The sequence below is a fragment of the Natator depressus genome, chromosome 12 (assembly GCF_965152275.1).
Source record: "Natator depressus isolate rNatDep1 chromosome 12, rNatDep2.hap1, whole genome shotgun sequence".
In the NCBI taxonomy this organism is placed as follows: Eukaryota; Metazoa; Chordata; order Testudines; family Cheloniidae; genus Natator; species Natator depressus.
In genome coordinates, this window is record NC_134245.1 from 38038364 (window position 1) to 38060727 (window position 22364).

Below are 22364 nucleotides of genomic sequence, written 5' to 3' on the forward strand. Positions count from 1 at the left end.
GGACATGTTACGATCTCGTGGGGGTCCTGCAGCTGCTGATTGTCAGAGCCTACTTTACTAGAGCTCAGACATCCTTGGCAGCCTTCTTGGCGCACATCCCTATCCAGGACATCTGTAGAGCCACGACGTGGTCCTCTGTCCACACGTTTACCACTCATTATGCCATCGCTCAGCGGGCCAGAGACGATGCTGGGTTCGGCTGAGCTGTGTTGCAATCTACACATCCGTGAACTCCTATCTGCCTCCAGGGGTACTGCTTGGGAGTCAGCTAATATGGAATGGACATGAGCAAGCACTTGGAGATATGTTGCTCATGTCCATTCCCTGACCTGCCCTCCTTCCCCACTCTCGGAGTTTCTGGCAAGAAGGAACAGGGGGTGGGGGAGCTGGCGGCGCCCCTTATACCGCATCATGCGGGCATCACTCTAGAGGGCGCCAGAGCCGGTCCCCTACAGATACTGCTAAGGGAAAAACTTCCGCCACCGGTGCATGTGATGAGCACACACACAATATGGAATGGACATGAGCAACACATCTCGAAGAACACCAGTTATGGAAAAGGTAACTGTCTTTTCTGCTATTGTTGCACTAAGATGTTAAGGAGCCAAGTATGCAGTAATTAGGTGTCAGGATATCACAAGTCCAGGAAAACATATAACTTCCAATGTAAATGTTTAGTGTTGAGTTTCACAAGGTCAATTAAAATAACCACTTAATAACAAAAAGAAAAGGAGTACTTGTGGCACCTTAAAGACTAACCAATTTATTTGAGCATAAGCTTTCGTGAGCTACAGCTCACTTCATCGGATGCATCCGATGAAGTGAGCTGTAGCTCACGAAAGCTTATGCTCAAATAAATTGGTTAATCTCTAAGGTGCCACAAGTACTCCTTTTCTTTTTGCAAATACAGACTAACACGGCTGCTACTCTGAAACCTGTCACTTAATAACAATATTTCATCTGCATTTAAGAGAGGAATACAATAATTTATACAGATATGTTGCTGAATGCATCTGTCAAAACATTTTGAGAAGGAGACCTGACTGAGATTTGACCTGGGTTGATTCACATTTCCTAAGCCAATTGCTATTAGTTAAATGGTTTCTAATGAAATATTGTGAATGGTTGTTGGATGATTCAGGTGGCAGTTTATTAATGATGGCTTCAAGCATTTGAAAGATTAAAAACTAAGAACAGATTGGAGTTGACATTTTTTATTTTGGGCTTGACTTTTAATCAGGTATAAAACAAAAACCTACTTTTTAAAAGAAGATATTACTTTAATTTTTTTAAATCAAATTTAATACTGTCCAGTGAAACTTTTCAGTAACATGAACTTAACATAAACCCGACTTAATAAAATCTCTTCAAGCTTTAGACTTAGACTGATTTTATTATTTTTTAAAGGAAAAAGAAATCTGAGAAAATAATCTTAACGATAAATAAAGGAATTTACAGAAGCGCAGAGGTCTGTTTTATAATGCAACACACAGATATTTATAATAGTGCACCAAGAAACAACAGAGTTCTGAACACAAACACACAAACAATTGATCTTGACCTCTCAGAAATGAATCTAGTTTGGTTATAAGTGGCCTGAGGATGAAAATCAAGAATAAGTGCCTCCAGCTTTCATTAATAAAGGTTTGGTAGTGTGACTGATTTCTAAGAACATACAGTAGAAGTGTAGAGATCAGGGTGCATTTGATTTAAGTCACTACTCAGGAAGACTTGATTTAATCATGGTTTTCTGTATAAAAGTGCATTCTTGTTGGTTCTTATAACCTTAATACATATTCTTCACAGCTCAGATAAAGATAGATGTAGGTTTCATTTTTAGAAGGTACACACTATGCATTTTTAAACAGTGATTTATTTTGAAAACTTTTCAGATTAGTTTTACAGCTATATCAATAATGGATGATTATTTGGTTATTTCATTTACCACAGGTAGTTGAAGCAGATATTTATGAAGTCATTGGGAGGTGAACTATCTCCAGTTCAACAGGTTAATCATTAATATTTGGAGGATTTTCTTGCCACACTGTATTAGGAGGAGAACATCACCAGACAGACATTTAAATTGTTTTATTTAACTAAAACAACAATGTTATGTATTCTGGATTTTTTTCTTCAACAGCAAACATATAATATTTTAACAAATCAAGCATATGTCCCTCGCTTCTCACATTTGTCTCCAGACTTCTTCTTCTTGTCCAGATCTATTCTGCCCCCAACAATCTTCTGTTCATTGAACTTTTTGAAACTTTGCACTTTTAGAGAGAGGTAAGGGATTGACACTCTGTACACAGATTTGCAGAGGGATAATAGTGTTGAGGTCTGTTGTTTCTCACTTCTATATATTATTTATTTATTTAAAAACATTTTTGCTGTTAACAGGCATGTTATCTCAGAAGACACAAATCCACAGTTCGAGACCTGCAAAACTAAGCATCTCTGATGGTATCTTCTAGACTGAGCACTGAGGCCCATTGGGTAGATAGAAAGATTAACGTAAATAATCTATACAAAAGCCTGTGGAACCCCATAAGATTGGGTCCCTAATCCATGAACTATTGGAACTCATTTATAAAACTTTTCCTAAAAATTACATGAATATAGTGTCTCATACTGTAGAATTAGAATTTATAATCCCTATTCCATCATGAGATATCTTTGAGCTATAATGTATCTTAATTAAAACTATCTTTAGATAGGTTTTTTCCTCAAAAGCATTTTATTAAAAAAACCCCGATTTAAATTAAAAAAAATCAGTTTTTTTATTTTAAAAAAATGATTGATTTTTATCCACCCTGGTAGAGATATAAAATACTTGGATTAAAAAACAAAAGCACAGGATTGGATTAGAGGATTTGTGGGTAAATCCTAGTACCCCCATCAATTATTGGATTCTGTGAATGTTAACAAGTCATGAGTTTAAACACTTACATTAGCCAGGTGTTAGATGTGACTGACTTGGGAGAATAGTTCAAGACAATCCCCTTCATTTATTAATTTGTTTCTCCCTCTGTCCAAGTAAATAGAAGGAGGAAGTTCTTCAGCCTAGTTAATGTAATTTTTATCTCAGCAATATAAACTATTTAGAATAGTGGCTGCAATCCCTGTTATGTAAAATCATCAGTAGAAATCGCTTCCTTGAGTATTTCTAAAGTGGAGAAGAGTGACTATTCAAGATAATATTATAATGTAGCCCTAAAAATTGTGATATACATTTGAAAGCAATACAACCATATCTTGGGAGCATATGTTATACACTGGGTATTGATTGGGCTATAATATATTAAGTTTATAATAAACAGAAGGGGGCAGAAAAGCCTTATATATTAATTTGAGCTTCCATCATTGAGAGTTTAGAATGTGTTGCCAAACATCTTTATGAAAATGCAGAATCAGGTTAAGAACCAATTTTTAAAAGCAGCCTTCCTTGAAATTCATCGTATAAATCAGGGTACTTGCAACTAAGGTACCATAAAAAAAGTGAATCAGAAGAGATCATGTTACCAAATCATGACTGAAGGGGATTAACTTTCATCCCTCTTTGGCGGGCATTAGGTGCATAATGTCCAAGTTGTAAATAAATGTGCAAATTATGAATTACACCAGAGTAAGGTGTCTATAACATATGTCACCCATTACAAATATCTGCCAGAAAACGAATGGTCTGATCTCGTAATTTAATTAAAGTAATATTTAAAGATTAGGTTTCTTAAAAAAAGGAAGTAGTAATATGGCCAAAGACGGTGTCTTTGGTGGATTTCATTTAATTTCTTTGGGAGAAGTGGATTCAGAACTTTAATGAATAGGGTGAGACAGCACAACTTCAGCAAGGTCTGTACAAGAGATTGGTGTAGTGCCATATGCTTTAGTTGGCAGTTGATGCCATTTTAATGATACACTACCAAATGTAAAACACAGATTATTTGGAATCTGAAACACTTTCTAAATAGACTTTTTCCTTTCTGTAGCACTGTGCGTTTTCATACATCTTTATCCCACTCTCTTTGTTCCATACTGAAGGGTGAAGTATGAGAAACTGACAGGAAAACTGCACATAACTTCTCTAAAAAGTTATTTTTGTTTTAAAACTGAGTACCTTAAGAGGTAGGTAGGTGTGTGTGTGCATGTGTGTTGGAATGGCAGCATAATTAACCATTTTATAAAATGATGTTGATGCATTATCATGGTGCTAACTGTGGATACGTTCATGGTTAAATATGAAAAATAAGGTACCTTCCTATAATAATATCCGGGACTTATGTGGTTAAATTGTCTTTCTAAATACTGCACATATTTGTTATTCCATCTTCATTCTCACACTCTGTCTTCAATTGCTGCACTTTTCCTGGTGCTTTCCTTCAAAGACTACTGTATAAAATTGTTTTTCCCTGGGTAAGTCAGTTGCATGGTGAGCTGTGCAGCAGACATTAAAACCGCCTGGCATGTAATTATACTAATGAGTCACTAAGTAGTATTGAAGCTTTACACAAATCTTTGATCTAGGAGTAAAAATATCCTTCTAAAAATAGAATATATAAAAATATATACCAATGTGAACATAATGTTTAAAGCAAGTACAGTATTCATTGGGCCTTTTGTGTATTACCTTAATCCAGAGAAGCCTCATTAAACAGTTTTGAAGGAACATATTTAAAATTACACTCTGGATGTAGTGGGCTCAGGTTGTGCAACTGTTGACTTTTCTTATTTCTTCTCTCCTTGGTGTTTTTCTGAATACAATGGCTCCCTCTGACGATAACAGAGATGTTGGCTAAAAAGCCCTCAAATTGAGGATATTAATGGCATGACAGGAATAAAAATTGTCCAGTTAATGCAGTACCATTCACTGAGACACTGGAAATCTGTGGATAATTTTTGAAAAATAAGCACAGATGTAATCAAATTTATGTAAGTATTAGTACCCAAGATAATTTGTCCCTTGATAGGCGTATGTCCTTTTTAGATAATAAAGTCTGCATTACTTAGAACCATGGCTGTATTTTTTGCCCAGGAGAAGTCTGGGTAGTTAAAGTCTCCCATGAATATTGTAAACTGTAATTTCAAGATACCTTGAGAATTGGTGCAGGAATTTTTCATTTTCTCTCTTCTACACTCTTGATGAATGATAACTTATATGTTCTGTGTTGCTGCTTCGGTTTCATTCCTTGTTTCCTTACCTGAATAATTTTGCTATCACATTCTGTTTAGTTGTATCTGTCTGACACTGCAGATACTTTTGAAATCTAAAATGTGTAGCCACCCTTTTGCTTCTTCACTTTTTTTACTTGTGCAAATGATATGCATTTATGTTGATATTTTGGTTATGTGAATCAGCTGATAGGTTTGTGGCATGCCCATCAGATCACTTTTAGTTCTTGCTGTTTGTTGTACTCCTTGCGCGTGAAGCTCTTTGACGCAGGAACTGCCTTTTTGTTATATGTTGGGCTCATAGCTATAGATTCAAAATGAGAAAAGGTTAAAAAAACTGGGCATGTCTAGTTTTGAGAAAAGTAGACTGAGGAGGGACCTGAAAATATGATAAGGGCTGTTACAAAGAAGATGGTTCTCAGTTGTTCTCCATGAGAGAGACAAGATGGGTGAGGGAATATCTTTTATAGGAGCAACTTCTCTTGGTGAAAGAGACAAGCTTTTGAGCTACACGGACCTTTTCTTTAGGTCTTTGAACAGCTTGAAAGCGTGCCTCTTTCACCCACAGAAGTTGTTCCAATAAAAGATATTACCTCATCCACCTTGTCTCTCTCATAGCTGTGTTTGGGCCCAGGATATAACAACTCTGCAAACAATTGTTCTCCATGTCCACTGAAGGTAGGACAAGAAGTAATGGGCTTAATATGTAGCAAGGGAGATTTAGGTTAGATATCAGGAAAAGCTTTCTAACTATAAGGATAGTTGAGCATTAGAATAGGCTTCCACGGAATCCCTATCATTGGATGATTTTAACACGTTAGACAAACACCTGTCAGAGATGGTGTAGGTGTACTTGGTTCTCAGTGCAGAGGGTTGGACTAGATGATCTCTTGAGGTTCCTTCCAGCCCTACATTTCTATGATTCTGTGCTACCACAATAAAAACTATACTATTTTTAGGTGGAGACTAGCAAATATAAGCACATCTTCTTTCTCAAAGGTAGTCCAATATTCTGTGAACCTAGAATGCTCCTCTATGCTGGTCTCTCTTGTCAGTCGTTCTTTTCTCTCACTCAGTGACTCAAAGAAGTTCCTCTTCACTGTCCTTGTTTCACTCCCAAAGTTATCCTTGATCTTGGCCAGATTTACAAAAGCATTTAGCAGATAGGTGCCTAGTGGGATTCATAAAAGTGCCTAACCTGCTATCTGTATCTTTAGGCACCTGAATATGTTTGTAAATTTGCCCTCTTATCCTGTCTTCCTTTTCTTGCCTTTTTTGTTTCCATATGGACTGTAATTTTTGGAAGTCTACCTTCATTCTGCAGTGTCCTCCCCTCTTCTTATCATATATTTCCTATTCCAGTACCAGGAGCCAGTATACCATTCTGTACTCTTGATCTGTAATCCAGGTAAGTCTGGCCAACTCCTTTCCTATGAAGAATTATGTATACCTCTTCCTTAGTGGGAAAGCTGGTGAGGATGAGATCAACCTTTCTGATCCCTAGTGGCATATGATCTTCAATGGGCTGCATTACCTGGTCATAACTCAGAAACTTAAGGCTCAGGGGATGGTTAACGGCCATACATTTCTTTTTATGTTTGGGTCAAAGATTTAATTACTTTAATTTTTACATTTATGTATATAAAAACAGGTTTTGTTCACGTTAAGTTACAAGTTAGTAGTATATATTATTCTATTTTTGTACCCTTTACCTGACTGTGCATAACAGTAGAATGTTAATAGTTAAAGGAGTTAATACAATTTCTGATTGTTTTAAAATAGCCCAGTTTTCTTACACTCTGCCTCTGTCAATTGTAACACTGTCCAGAGCTACTGTTTTTTTTTTTTCTATTTCTCTATATCGCCACTCAAGAGCTGAGGCCACAGGGTTCTTTGGAGACCACATATTGCTGTAAATTTAATTTTCAAAGCACTTCAGTTGTGTTAAAAATAACAGGAGTAATAAAGAAAATGTGTGACAGTTATAGTTATCGACACACAGGTATTTTAAACTCCATTAAGTAACCAGCCTTTTTTTTGGTGGTGGTAGTAGGATCCTTGGGTCCCTTGCACAATTATCTTACTATGGCTTAGTAGGTAACCGTTTTGAAATTTTCATTTATGAGTGGTTACAGTGGACCATGACAGCGTGTTAAATGGCATCCCTCAGAGAACAATAAACCACAACAGACTTTGTTTAAACAGTTTTCCTCATTGGTTGGTGAAATTTGTCTTGAAATCAGTAAATCATCTCTGTGTGTTTGTCAGCCGGTTCAAAGGTAACACCAGCCTTTGTACATAAACTCTGCATAAATGTCTTTTGTAATTTGGAAAATCTCTGGTTCTGACATATATTTGAGCTGAAAATATCAGAATGCTTAAAATGTTACATTATGTTTTAATACATGCTGTTTTTTTATTTACCTTTTTGTACTATCAATTGCCTACACCTTCATAAATCTGTTAAATACATAAGTCGCTCTGGGATGATGGCTGGTGTACTTTGGCCTCTGTCTGTAAAGAACCTAGTCATAAATGCTCTTTATAAAGTCCGGCATTCTGTGATACTCCAGATGCTAGGGACCCAAAGATAATTTCCAGTGACTGAACCCTTGTTACATTTTATGAATAAAATTATAGTTCTGGATGACAGTCAGGTGTGGCCGGGGGATGAGAGATGTAAATGACAAGAATCAGTTATTGAATGTCTGTCCATATGGAGCTTTTGATACCTCATCTTCTAGACATCAGCCTGATATTTTCCTTTACCTTGGTGCATGATGCATTCATTCTCATGATCTTTCCTCTCTGGGACTTTCGGGACCAGATTTAAAGAAAAAGAATTGAATTTGTTCATTGCTTTGCATCCATCCATACAGTAATGCAAATCCCCAAGTCAGGGATTTCCCCACTCACTGGTAGTTGGGAAATCTCAGGTGCACCTACAATTCCTGTCACAAAGATCAGCCTAGAGTAGAAGGACCCTGTGAATGAAAGCAATGTTGACCAAGATGAAAAAAACCCCAGTAATCTGCTGATCAGAAGAAGTGAAAAGATCTGTAAGAACAGATATTCTTCTTAAAGATGCACTCGGGTACCAGCGAAAGAAAAAAGATGTGGATAAAGAAAGTTAAATTTTAAAAATGTTGTCTTGTACCTTACTTATTTGTCTGCTTGTGGGTGCAGTTCTCTGATTTGTGCATGCATATGTGGGATTGTACATGCAGAGTAGGCTCAAAGAGTCTGTCAAAACATGAAGCTCTGTAAGTCCCCCTCCGCCCATCCTACTTTCCTTACCAGTTGGAGTTGTGCTATAAATATCTCATCAGATTATATAAGTGTGTCTAAGGATGCAAGAAGAGAAACTGCATGTCTGAAATGTTCCTGTCTCAGTTTTTCCGTAACTCATTTCCATCCATCTGGAGAAACTTTTGATCTTGTACCTTATGGGAGACGAAATGTCAGTTGGTTTCTACTGTTTTATTTTTCTCTCCTAATTAGAAAACTAATCTGGGAAGGGGAGAAACATTGGTTTTGGGGGTACCAAAAGTTATCTTCTTTTATTGTGTGCATTCTGTATGACTGAAAGGTGATTGTCCAAGAAAAAACAACAGCTGAGACTGATGGATGAGTCATACATTTTCCGAGTTAAGAATTACCTTTGGCAGGAACCTTCCTTTGCAAAGTGTACAAGGTTCTTTTGTGTGTGTGTTCTTTTTTTAAAGTCAGAGACTAAAATATAAATATTTGAAAATAATTATATTACTTGAAAATCATTAATTTTCATGTTCATTACTTATATAAATAATATTTTGTTGGGAGGTGTCATGGATTGTTGACTTGGTAAATTGTTTTGGTTTTTTTCCCCAATCCATAAATATGTATTTACCTACAGACAATGTATTTATTTTTTGAAGGACATTTTTATTGTATTCAGAGCACCCAAAAATAGCTATGAGTATTTTTTTTCCATACTCCCTCAACTCCCTAATCTGTCCCCAGAAGTGTATATGCTGGCAGCATTGATAGGAAGAGTTGTCTCATTCTTCCTATTGCTAGTTGATCTTTCTATATTAACACAGGAATAAACGTCACATTATTATTTGTCTTCATTGATGAATGTGCAGCTTCTGAAAAGCTCTGTCAATTTCTGCACCGAATATTTAGTCTGTTTATTCTGCTTCCTTCTTAACTATGGAAGAGGAACAATTTTAAGAGGACTGCCTAGAGATGAGAGGGAGCAAGAAGAAATTACAGAGAACCTTATAATAAAATTTTCCTCTTTCAGATCTCCTAAGGCTGGCTGTGCCCAGGATTTTCATAGAATTGTAGGACTGGAAGGGACCTCATGAGGTCTTCTAGTCCAGTTCCCTGCACCCAAGGCAGGAATAAGTATTATCTAGACCCTCTCTGACAGATGTTTGTCTAACCTGCTCTTAAAAATCTCCAATGATGGAGATTCCAGAACTTCCCTAGGCAATTTATTCCAGTGCTGAACCACCCTGACAGGAAGTTTTTCCTAATGTCCAACCTAAACTGCCCTTGCTGCAATTTACACTCATTGCTCCTTGTCCTATCCTCAGAGGTTAAAGAGAACAGTATTTCTCCCTTCTCCTTGTAATAACATTTTATGTACCTAAAAATTGTTATCATGTCCCTTCTCAGTCTTCTCTTCTCCAGACTAAACAAACCCATTTTTTTCAATCTTTTGACCTGGTGTAGAGCTTGTTGGTAGTTTTCTAGGTATTGTGCAGACTTCTTCATGTTGTCCCTGAAAACCTTGATCTGAAGGTCCTGTTCTCTTCTAGATTTTTCATTTTTTTTCCCTCTTGCAAGTGCAGAATTGAATCCTTGTTGAGAATGGTTCTGTAGATAGCTGTTCAGAATGCTGTGGTATTGTGATTTGTTTATTTTAATAAAAAAGCGATAGCATCTGGGAGGATGGAGGAGTGTTTGTAAAGGGGCTTGATTCCACAAACTGATCTATGAAGGCACACTCTTGTGCCTGTGTAGTGTCCCATGGATTTCAGTGAAACTCCATGCAAGGGGGCCTCCGGTGTGGAGCAACTTGCAGGATTGAGGCACTGGTGTGTAACTGCTGTCTCTTTAAAAAGTCATTATGTTTGCAGATTGGTAAAGTGGCCTAAATCATAAACTCCTTTATCTCCCAAATAGGTAATTGCTTGGGCTTGAAAACATCAGCCCAGAATAAACTTCATCTGGTATAAAGTACAGCAGCCTACCTCAGCAACATGCATTGCCAAGAGCCCATCAGCCACTCTGGTGGCTGCCCTGTAGGATACTGATCTAAATTTAAGATCTCGATCAAGTTATTTTTGAGGTTCTGAATGGACAGGAACCAGGTTACGTAAAGGACGGCCTCATCCTCCGGACATGGATTGCCCTCAACAGCTCCGCTCCTCAGGAATGGTAGAATGCATTAAGAATTGTAAACTCCTTCATATTTAGGACCCATGTCAAATTCAATGAGTAATACCAGTGTCTTTGAACTAGTAGATGAAAGGTTCCTGTTTCCATGTTCTGTATCTACCCCCAGTATTTGCTGGCACTAGATGGGGAGCTGCCTACTGTTATTCTGAAACCAGATGTAGCCTCCCCACACTGCTAAATTAGCCAGTTCCAAAGGGTTAATAAATCTGTGTCTGGATTATTAACCCTGGGTTAAGTGCTTGCAGATAGAGCCTCTTTCTAGCTTTTTTTGTTTGGTTTTGGTTTTGCTGTGACCCAGTTTCCTTCCCAGAGAGACTATTGTCCCCAGCAATTGTTGAAGCGGAATAGCTATTTAGTTCCTAAAGGATAACATAATAGACACAATTTGGCAGCTTCTTGTTTATAAGGTTAATCATGGTAATTGTACATGGTGTCTGTATAAGTCTGTGTGTGCACCGAGATATACAGCACTTTTTCAACAAAAGCATGTTTAGTGGCCATACAAGGAGTATAGTGGCTTAAAATCCAAATCATTGTGCTTTCGCCTCACTACTTATATTCCATTTGACCCATTTGGCTAAAATCATCCCTAGTGTAAGACCACTGATTTCATGGGCTTTTACGGGGGATAAATTTGGCCTCATACAGAAACACTGAATAAAGCAACAGTGAGCAGGCTGCGGTGCTATTGCAGAAAAGGTGGGGCAAACAAAAAACTGCAGTGTATTGACAAAGCAAAATTCACTGAGGAGCCAAAACACTATGTGGCTCTTAAATCCAATGTTAATGGCTTATATCAGGGTGTTTCTGCTCTGTTCATTTTTAAGTTGGCTTATGTTAACTAAATGCCATCAGGCACACTTTAAAATGCTCTTAAAAATGAATTAGTTATTTTTTTTAAAGATGGGTTTTTCCCATTTTAGATCAATTCTGAGTTCTAAGACTTTGGGGTGGTGGGAAGAAAGCCTGAGGACTTCATAAATAGAAGCTTAATTTTACTGCATTTATCTCTATAGCTGCAATTAATTATTCAGCGTATCCATTAAAAATTAAGCCTTGATAAGTGACACTTTTAAACATGCATTCAAAATTTATTGAAAATGGGGGAAGTGATGATAAAAAGAACAATGTCTAAAAGAAAAATAAAATGTCTTGAAAGAGTCTCAATCTATTCTTATAAACTTCAAAATATAACCATGTAGTACATATAAAAGATGGGAGAGGAAGGGAACAGAGACCGGAAGCAATGGGAAGGAGTGGGTAGAGCAGGGCTCTAGTGTTGCTAACTTTCATGATTTTATTGGGAGTCTCATGATATTCAGTGCTTTCTTAAAGCTGCAGCTGCTGGAATCAAGAGATTACATGAGAATCTGAGCTTTGTTAGATAAAAAAAAATTCTAATTACATAGTCAAGGAGAAATGCTTGAAAATGTGACTTGAGTGCACCATAAACACTCAGAACCCAGAAAGCAAATCAAAAGAATTTCAAATGCATTATTTAAAACAATCTCATGATTTTAGGCCAGTCTTGTGATCTTTTGAGACCTGACTCATTTTAAACATTTGGGGTTGGCACATACAAGTTCCAGTACATTCTGTACTTGTTCACAGTTCGATTAACCCCCCTCCAGAGTATGTGAGGTTCACAGGGCTTCAGATCCAACAGATGGTTGTCAATCTATAATGAATCCCATTTGTTATGGGCAACAGATACAATTATACATAGATTACACACACATCCTTTGGCAGCAGGGCTAGAATGCTGTTCTTTTAGCTCATAAATACAGAGTTCCATCATGGAGATAAAGAACAACTCCCTTAATTTACTGTTAGTTCTTGTAGTATGTGGCTTATCGTCTCTGTAGGCCAGCCATGAAAGGGGTGACATCACATGCACATGGAGACATACATATACACACACACATACAGTATGTTAGAGCTGAAATAAATAGAATACTGCTGTTATCGGATTGCTCAGGTTATTTCTTTTATGTGATTGTAATATATGTCAGACTAAAGTTAAGAAAAATGAATAAATATCAGTAATATTTTTCAGATGTTGATCAATAAAAACAATAGAAAAAGTGCATACAGTGATGAGAAATTATGTAGTCTTCTCCTTGCCACCCCAGCAGGGGAAAATGTGTGTGTGTTTTAAGTGTACTGTTGAGTATAATGAAAACATTTAGTTTTGCACACCAAAACTATCCCATACTTTTGAAAGATTTTGTAATGGCATGAGAATAATAGGATGATGATAATCTCTGAAACCAATTAAAATAATAAACTGCCTGCCAAATAATTTTATTTACTTTACCTTTATTTTTATATTAACCCAAAATTTTACCCTATGCATTTTTTGTTTGGATCATGGAATTCTTATCAGTTGGTTTTTTTTAACATTAAGTGCACACAAACAATGGTCTAGTCCCATCAGTAACTAAAATTAGAGTCTTTTTCTTTTTCTCTGTTCTGCCCCAATGTCCTAAAAAAAAAACCAGATTTGTTAGAAGATCAGGTGTCTTCTCGGTTAAGCCCATCAGCTCAGTTTACAGCAGAATGCTTTCCCCCTCCTTTTCCTTTGGGGGAAATATTCCATTAAAATGTTGCTTTTTATTGTACTGTTGCCGGTTTACCTTACAAAATCTTCACCCTTGTAGTAATTCTCCAAAGCAGAAATTTGAGGTCTCTTAGTAACTTTTGTTTACAGACTTCCTCCTGATTATCTTGAGTTGGTAAATTCTTTATCACCCTGGAAGGGGTCACAGACTGTTAATAATTTCAGTGAAGCAGTCGGTCCCTTGGAACGGTATGGATGTCAAATATGTGGATTACAAGCTGTAGCATTTGATACATAGTAAATAGCTGTGATGTTGGGGGTGGGGGAAAAACAAACCCAGAAACAGCCTTTCAGTTTTAGTGTAAGAGTTCATTTAAATACAAAGACTGGGTTAATGTATTAAAAACGGTTTGCTTCTTTACATTCTGTTTCTCTCTGTTTTTGTCTTGCAGTGTTGTCCCACAGACTACAGTTATACTGAACAATGATCGGCAGAATTCAATAGTAGCCAAGATGGTTGGGCAGGAAGAGCCATTGAGCAGAACAGCGGATTCTCTGGAAAATATCCTTAGCAAGTTAGTAGCAACAATTGCAATCCTTCCCCTACACTTCATCATTTCTTACAGGAAAGCCAATAGGGGTCTGTCTACTGTAATTACAAGTGCAAAATAAGAACATCCTAGGCAACCGAGCCTGAGGAAAAAATATTCACAAAGTAGTGAAAAGGGCCAGATTGACAGCCCTGCATAGCAAAGTCATCTATCAACAGGACAGGTATAGCGCAGTGCCTCAACCTTGATGTGGAGGGAGCATCTCTGAGGGGGAAGGGTTAATTCAGTCTCTTTGGCCCACTGAGTCCTTGGCGTCCATGCTGAGCTTTCCAAGAAGGGGGCCCATTGTGATGGGTTTCGCGATGTGGACTCTTGTCCTCTTTGAACTGTACTGAGACCTACCAACTCATTAACTAAAGGACATTCAGTGGCCATCTGTAGTTATCACTTCTGTTCTGGCCAAGGCTGGATTTGAACTAATTACTTGAAAACAAAGGCTCTGTATTGAAAACTGTTTGAAGTTACAAGCCATGCTAATTTAACAGTTATGTAAAGAAGTTTCTTTATACTTATTGGTTACATGTTGTGTATAGACATTTTGTTGATAACATTTTCAGATAGACTTAAACAGCAAACTACCTTCTGAGTAATTAACATTAGATAGTACCTATAAAGCAAGCCAAACAGCACTTACTTTTAAACAAATATTGACACTTACAAAAGGTTTTCATCTTCTAATGCATTTAATTTATTTGTGAATCAGTATGTGTAGCTTTTTCATGCAATTTGTATAACGTTAACACACGGAAATTTATTTTAGAAAGCTGGGGTTATTGTTAAAATTTCTGACATCTGTATAAGGACATGTCTCTATAAACTTTCTTAGCTCTTTTTGGAGGCTAATGGAGTCAGTTGGGATGTCTTCTGTTCATTCATGCCATACAATTAATAGAATATACATTTTATTTAAAGCTGCTTAACTGAATAGCTAAAAGCAATGGAGGGAAATTAGTCAATTCAGTTTTCTATAGATTGTCCTTCATCTGAACCAGAGGCAAATGGCTTTATTTTTATTTAATGTCCTACAGGGAGAAGAAGAAGAAACAAAATTCTTGTGTAGCCTCTTGTGTATTAATTTTTGTTACTATCAAAATATTTGGGTTTTGTGTTAACTTAATTAGCAGAAATATAGTATGTATTTCATTACTTGATGTCAAAGACCTGCTGAATGCAAACAGTTTTAGGGTTATTCTGCTACTGTAGTCTTTTCAGCTAGGTAGCTCTTAATCTAGACAGACTAGCTTTTACCAGAAGAGTCATATACTCAGTAAAAAATCAAGTTGTTAGTATTTTTTAATGCACTAGTAACAGTATATTACATTCTTTAAGTCTAGAATCATGCTTTGCCAAAGTGTGAATTCTTCTTTTCTTTCTCAGTGCTGTTCCGGGTCGTAGACAGAACACCATTGTGGTGAAGGTGCCAGGGCACGACGACAGCCACAATGAAGATGGAGAGAGCGGGTCTGAGGCCAGTGACTCAGTTTCCAACAGTGGCCAGTTAGGAAGCCAAAGTATTGGGAACAATGTTACTCTTATTACACTGAACTCTGAAGGTATGTGATCAAACTGTAAGGCCATTTGAGCAAAATGAGCAGGGTGGAGGAATGAGCTAAAATTCTATGAGAAGCTCTTGAGATCATGTCAGCAGTTCAGTCCTTAAAGAACTATGAAAAAATGCTGAAGTGGCCTATCCTATAGGAATCATCAGAAAAGACTGAGTAACAAGCCAAAATAATCCAGTTTCCTTTAACTCGCTGTTCATTTTTCTAGGCGGAAGAGCAAATTAAGTGTATTTGTAATACTTAATAGGTATGCCCCAGAGCGCAGCCCTTGATTTAACAGACTCTGTTGTATTAGCAGTATAAGAACACTTAATTTCAATGTTTTTAAATTTAAAGTTTTGCAAAATGATTACCAAATACTTTGGTCCTATCTCAAAGTTGAAATAGAGAATTTGGGAAATAATTGCATTCTCTGGGAAGCATCAAAATGTACCAGTTCATTGCCTCCTGTAACTTATTATGCCATTCCACTGATGCTAAAGTCTTCTGAAAGTAAACAGTTATTTTGGAAACTCTAAACAGTTTTTTAACAGGAAATTTCTATAAAAAATGTATTGTTTCTTGGGTAGTTCTCTCAACAGTTCCACAGTTTTCTACAACCTCTACACACCCCAAATCTCTGCAAAACAAAGACAGTGGAATATAACACTTTGAAATGTGTCTTCTGTAGACAATCTGTTATATCAGTGGTTCTCAAACTAGGGCCGCCGCTTGTTCAGGGAAAGCCCCTGGCAGCCCGGGCTGGTTTGTTTACCTGCCGCATCTGCAGGTTCAGCCGATCGTGGCTTCCACTGGCCACGGTTCGCCACTCCAGGCCAATGGGGGCTGCGGGAAGCAGCGCAGGCTGAGGGATGTGCTGGCTGCCCTTCCTGCAGCCCCCATTGGCCTGGGGTGGCGAACCGTGGCCAGTGGGAGCCGCGATCGGCCGAACCTGCGAACGCAGCAGGTAAACCGGCCCGGCCCGCCAGGGGCTTTCCCTGGACAGGCGGCGGCCCTAGTTTGAGAACCACTGTGTTATATGTTGTAAGTACTTAGGGTATTAAAATACAAAGTGAATGCTAGCTGCTATATTTTATGCAACCACAAAAATGTTGAAAATATAAAACAATTAGAAAGACGCATGTTTTAGGTGAAAAGTGTCATGTGAGTTTAAAAAAAAAAGATCACAATAAATGGTAGGTTTTTTATAATTGGCTTGATTAATCATGTCACTAATTTTTAAACAGAGGCCTGTAATTTGAACCTTAGACTATAGAGTCTTTTAATTAAGTTAATTATCCGCTAGCTCTTCTTTTATTGAATTCATAAATGAACCATTCCTTATATTTATTTCATATATGTTAGTTTGTGGTTATATTCATGCACTACAAGGCAATATATTAGTATTTGGGTACTCAGTTTATCATATCTTAATGCCTGATTTTTCAGAAAATGCTGAGCATCCACCCTCTGAAAAACAGGTCCCTTTAAGGTATCTTACACTGAGCATCCAAAACGTGAGGCTCTCAGAATGACTAACAACTTTTGAAAATGTTGGCCCATGCTATTTGGGGCAGGGACTGTACATCTTTTATATATACATAGGTTATGGTCACTACCAGAAATAAATGCATAATGTTTAGACTATTTCTCATGGAGTGCTTCTTGACTCTTCCAACCTCTGACATGCCTCCCGTGACAAAATCTGCTTCCAAAAAGTAGTCTGTATTGTGGGGAAAGGCAGGAGATCCGAATTTTGAAGTTCCCACATTACAAAATACGCTGGATGAGGATAGTTTTGTCATTGCCATTTGAAAAATCAGGTCCTGTAGCAATGGGATTTGGAATACTTTATTTGTGCAATTGCTGATGTTTTTGGCAATGTATGTATGTATGTATGTATGTGAAGAAATTGAGTTTCACTGTTCTGGTGTCTACAGAGTCAAATTCTTCTCTCAGACACATATGTTCATGTCTTATTGGCTCCCATTGTGAGGACATTTGTTCATACTTTGTGGATAAAATCATGTGGAGTTAGTCCCGAGCTGACTGCTTCGTTAGGGTGAGGGAATATCTTACAGGATGAATGCCAAGTCATCTGTTCTCAAGTTTCAGCCAGTGTCACTCTCTGAGATACTAGATGTGTTGTTTCAGAGTAGCAGCCATGTTAGTCTGTATCTGCAAAAAGAAAAGGAGGACTTGTGGCACCTTAGAGACTAACAAATTTATTTGAGCATAAGCTTTCGTGAGCTACAGCTCACTTCATCGGATGCATTCAGTGGAAAATACAGTGGGGACATTTATATACATAGAGAACATGAAACAATGGATGTTACCATACACACTGTAATGAGAGTGATCACTTAAGGTGAGCTATTACCGGGGGGGCGGGGAGGGGAGGGGCGAACCTTTTGTAGTGATAATCAAGGTGGGCCATTTCCAGCAGTTGACAAGAACATCTGAGGAACAGTCGGGGGGGGGGAATAAACATGAGGAAATAGTTTTACTTTGTGTAATGACCCATCCACTCCCAGTCTTTATTCAAGCCTAAGTTAATTGTATCCAGTTTACAAATTAATTCCAATTCAGCAGTCTCTCCTTGGAGTCTGTTTTTGAAGTTTTTTTGTTGAAGAATTGCCACTTTTAGGTCTGTAATCGAGTGGCCAAAGAGATTGAAGTGTTCTCCGACTGGTTTTTGAATGTTCTAATTCTTGACGTCTGATTTGTGTCCATTTATTCTTTTACGTAGAGACTGTCCAGTTTGGCCAATGTACATGGCAGAGGGGCATTGCTGGCACATGATGGCATATATCACATTGGTAGATGCGCAGGTGAATGAGCCTCTGATAGTGTGGCTGATGTGATTAGGCCCTATGATGGTGTCCCCTGAATAGATATGTGGACACAGTTGGCAACGGGCTTTGTTGCAAGAATAGGTTCCTGGGTTAGTGGTTCTGTTGTGTGGTGTGTGGTTGCTGGTGAGTATTTGCTTCAGGTTGGGGGGCTGTCTGTAAGCAAGGACTGGCCTGTCTCCCAAGATCTGTGAGAGTGTTGGGTCCTCCTTCAGGATAGGTTGGAGATCTTTGATGATGCGTTGGAGAGGTGTTAGTTGGGGGCTGAAGGTGACGGCTAGTGGCATTCTGTTATTTTCTTTGTTGGGCCTGTCCTGTAGTAGGTCACTTCTGAGTATTCTTCTGGCTCTGTCAATCTGTTTCTTCACTTTAGCAGGTGGGTATTGTAGTTGTAAGAATGCTTGATACAGATCTTGTCGGTGTTTGTCTCTGTCTGAGGGGTTGGAGCAAATGCGGTTGTATCGAAGAGCTTGGCTGTAGACAATGGATCGTGTGGTGTGGTCTGGATGAAAGCTGGAGGCATGTAGGTAGGCATAGCGGTCGGTAGGTTTCCGGTATAGATGTGTTGGGTGTACTTCAGTTTTACAGTCCACGTTCTGGACACCTGTGTTCTTTCTCGCTGGAAAAAGCCATTGAGAAGGAGGCTCAGTCAGATAAGACTGAGGTTTATATTGGTTAGCTGGGGGAAGCAACTGGAAGATGTGGCACTGATGGCATTTGGCCTTCTGATTGCTGTTTTATTGTTTGTTTTCACAATGTGGAATTCTGATTAGATCACTGGCTGCTGCTAGATGATTTGGTAGGAGCAACGGCTAGGAGTGCATTTTCCATTTACCAATGCCTAGGAGGGTTGTGACTGTTCAAATGGACCTTGCGACTGTCAGACGTGCCTTTGTCATTTTGAGATTAGATTAGTGCAGTATGTTGTACGTGGGGCTACATCTTAAATACATCCAGAAACTAAAGCTGGTGCAGAATTTGACAGCTCATTTGCTCTAAGCAGCATATGTTAGAGTGAGCATTTTACACTAGTGCTCCATGATCTGCATTGGCTGCCATTTGGTTTCTGGGTGGAGTTTAAGGTCCTGGTTTTGATATAGAAAGCCCTGAATGGCATAGGATCTGCCTACTACTCTCCTCCATGCCACATTTGTGGCCTGCAAAGATGTTAAATTTGGAGTTCCTTCAGTATAAAAGATGGGAACTGCAGACATGGTGTTCTTAATGAGGGCCCCTTTGTATATACCTCCACTGGAGCTGGGGGGACTCAAGCTAGCATGCTAAAAATAGCTGTGTGGATATTGCGGCACCAGCAGAGGCTTGGGATAGCCACCTGGTATCGGACACAGGGAGCAGAGTGAGCTTGAGCTCCAGTGGCTAGATCAGCTTCTGTTGGTGCTGCTGTGTCCACACAGCTTTTAGCATGCTAGCATGAGCCCTGCTGAGGCGGGTGTCTCTTGCTGGGCTGGGGGCTTGCTCCCAGCTGCAGTGTAGACATGTGCCTTGACTTTGGAACTCATTTTCAACTCCTCCATCTACTTTTGTCTGAGTATGTTGACCAGTAGAGTATGCTGCAAACTCTTTGTATTTTCCCTAGCTTCCAGAGAGCGGGGGGAGGATGATGAGCAAGGGGATTTCTTGCTCTTATTTTTTTACCTGTCTGTAATTTGTTAGGATGAGTTAGGTGCAATTGGTAGAACAGTAAATTATAACAATTGTATTTTTAAATATTGTCAAAGGCCCTAGAGGATGTGCTGAACTTTTTTTATTTTTTAAAACAGAAATTGAAATTAAAAATAAAATAAATATTTATTTATATTACTTAAGATTAATGTCATGTTTATGTGTTTGTTTTCTCCTGAAGATGGCCTTTGCAAAAGTCTAATGTAAGTCTGACTAGTTTCTGAGATGAGAATTTTGACATGCACGCACACTGTTGTCAGAAAAGAGAGTTTGTGACATTGTAATGCATATATAGTTAAATACTTATAACAGCAAAAAAGTATTTAGTAACTCTTTCCTAAGCTCTTGTCAGGTGGCAGTAAAATGTTGCAAAGACTGTGCACTTTCTGGGAAGAGAGACCCCCTGCAATTTAAATTTCAATAATCTCATGTTTTACTGAAATTGTGCTGATTTGACAACTACTCAGGCTTTCAAGATGGATTTAATTTTCCTGGGTTTAGGGCTTTTTCCTGCAAGGGAATCTATCTACAGGAGAGGCTGATGTTGCTCAGCACCTTGCAAAAACCAGTCCTTTAATCCTCTGCTCCTTGGGAATGGCAAAATTCATCTTTTGGAACTACCACATTTTTATCAGCAAAATACAGACCAAATAGTTTATTTGTTAAAATTTCATACAGCTCTGTGTCAGTTATTTGTTGCAGGGATGAAGTTTCTAATACTATGAAAAATATTTGTTGTAATCTGCCCTCTTTGTCATGCTTGTTTGGCATAGGTTTGTACAGAGACAGACGTTGGCCTTTTATGTGATTGTTGTATATGTAAATGTAGGTGAAACAGCTAATTCATTAATGTGGCACATCCGATTTACTTTGGACCTTTGGTAGAATCATCCCTTAAAAATCTCTCTGAGATTTATGAATGCTTTGAGAAATGGATTAGCAATTCCCCCTCTGCCCTTCCTTCACTCCAAGATTAGAGAAAGCTTTGCTCAGCTGTAGAGAATACTAAGGAAACAAGTTTACCATATGTCACAGAAATTAAATGATTAATAGGAAAAGTTTTGCAGAATGATAGGTCTGTCTTACAGATTAGTTTTCTTTACTTATAAAAGCCAAAAGTTGCAGTTTACTCTTACATTCTGCAAAGAGCAGAATTTTGAATGGCTAAAGTTGTTCAGAGGAATCTTGAATGATCATAAAAATTTGTATTATTTCTTGAGAGGCCAGAATGGCACAGAACAAGTAAGCCTATCTAGTGGCAAGAAAAATTATCTAGTCCTGTCTACTTTACAAAAATAACCATGTTTAAACAGGTTTGTGAAGTGTTATGGTTTCTGTCCAAGGATAGTTCCAGTCCTGTAGAGGGATCCACGTGGACTGATCCTTGTGGACCTGCACAGTTATAAGGGTCTGTCATTGCCCGTTTAGATGCCTTTGCAGGAACAGCACCCATATGATAACATTTATATTACATGTCAGTATATACAAAAACCATGTTATAACCATGTTGAAGAGCCATGCTTTAGCTCTTGTAGATTACTAGACTAAAACATAGTTTTCCAATATGATTGTAACATGTTTTTTTTCTACCCACAGAGGCAAGAATAAACCATGTTAAACATAGTTTGGCCACAACTGGCTTTGAATATGGTAATTTATGTTGTGACAGTGTGGATAAGGCCAAAATTATGTCAAGACATACCACAGGCTTTCAAGATACATCACATGATAATCCTATCTGGGGGATGTTACTGTGCCTCATTCCTTGTAGCTTGTGATGCTTCATAAACTAACCTGGAAATGATTTCAAGTCACTATACCTAGAGACTCGGCACTATGGACCGGATGCTGTAAGGTGCTGAATGCCTCCTCAGAGGTAAGGGAACTTAGTACCTTGAAGAATCAGGTTCATAGTATTGGATAACCACATATTTAGGTGTTTGTTCGCTGTTTACAAAGGCCATTTTCCCCTACCCAATAGTCTTTCTCAGTCTTAGCAACACAGTTTGTGCTCCATATCTGAACAATCCAGTTATTACTAGAGGTACACGGAATCAAACCCGCAGATTCAAGAAGCTCCAAATCATGGGAATTTTGTAGCTTGTTTTTATTAATAGTGATTCAAAATAGTTTTGTATGTGCAGTAAAGGATATTCTTTGTTTCTTAATAAAACAGTCTGCTTTAAAAAAACTCATAAAAACCTAAGGTATTTACCCATATTATAAATTCAAATTATTGCCTGCAGAGTTTCAGTTTTAAAAATTTAGCAGTAATTTATATGGAAAAAAAGCATCTGAAAGTGACATGCTTTTAATTTGTATTTGTTAAATTTCACCCCTAAAATGGGCAATGAATGAACACCCCTTAAAATGGGGCTCACAGTGGAAATACGGACAACTTAGTGAAATACAAATGGGACTGTAGTAATAAAACTGGTGCATATGAAGTAATTATGCTGTATTGAAGATAAAGCTCAACAACATGTGTTTTTTGGAGAAC

At 38.0% G+C, this 22364-nt stretch overlaps 1 protein-coding gene across 3 annotated transcripts in view; it reads left to right on the plus strand.

The window, feature by feature from the left end:
* Positions 1-22364, plus strand: part of BANP (BTG3 associated nuclear protein) — a 265439-nt gene that overhangs the window by 70480 nt on the left and 172595 nt on the right. For all 3 annotated transcript variants that reach the window (XM_074968886.1, XM_074968885.1, XM_074968887.1), the window contains 2 exons: positions 13630-13752; positions 15166-15341. In XM_074968886.1, coding sequence (XP_074824987.1) covers positions 13630-13752; positions 15166-15341 — 299 coding nt within the window. The remainder of the gene's footprint in view (positions 1-13629; positions 13753-15165; positions 15342-22364) is intronic.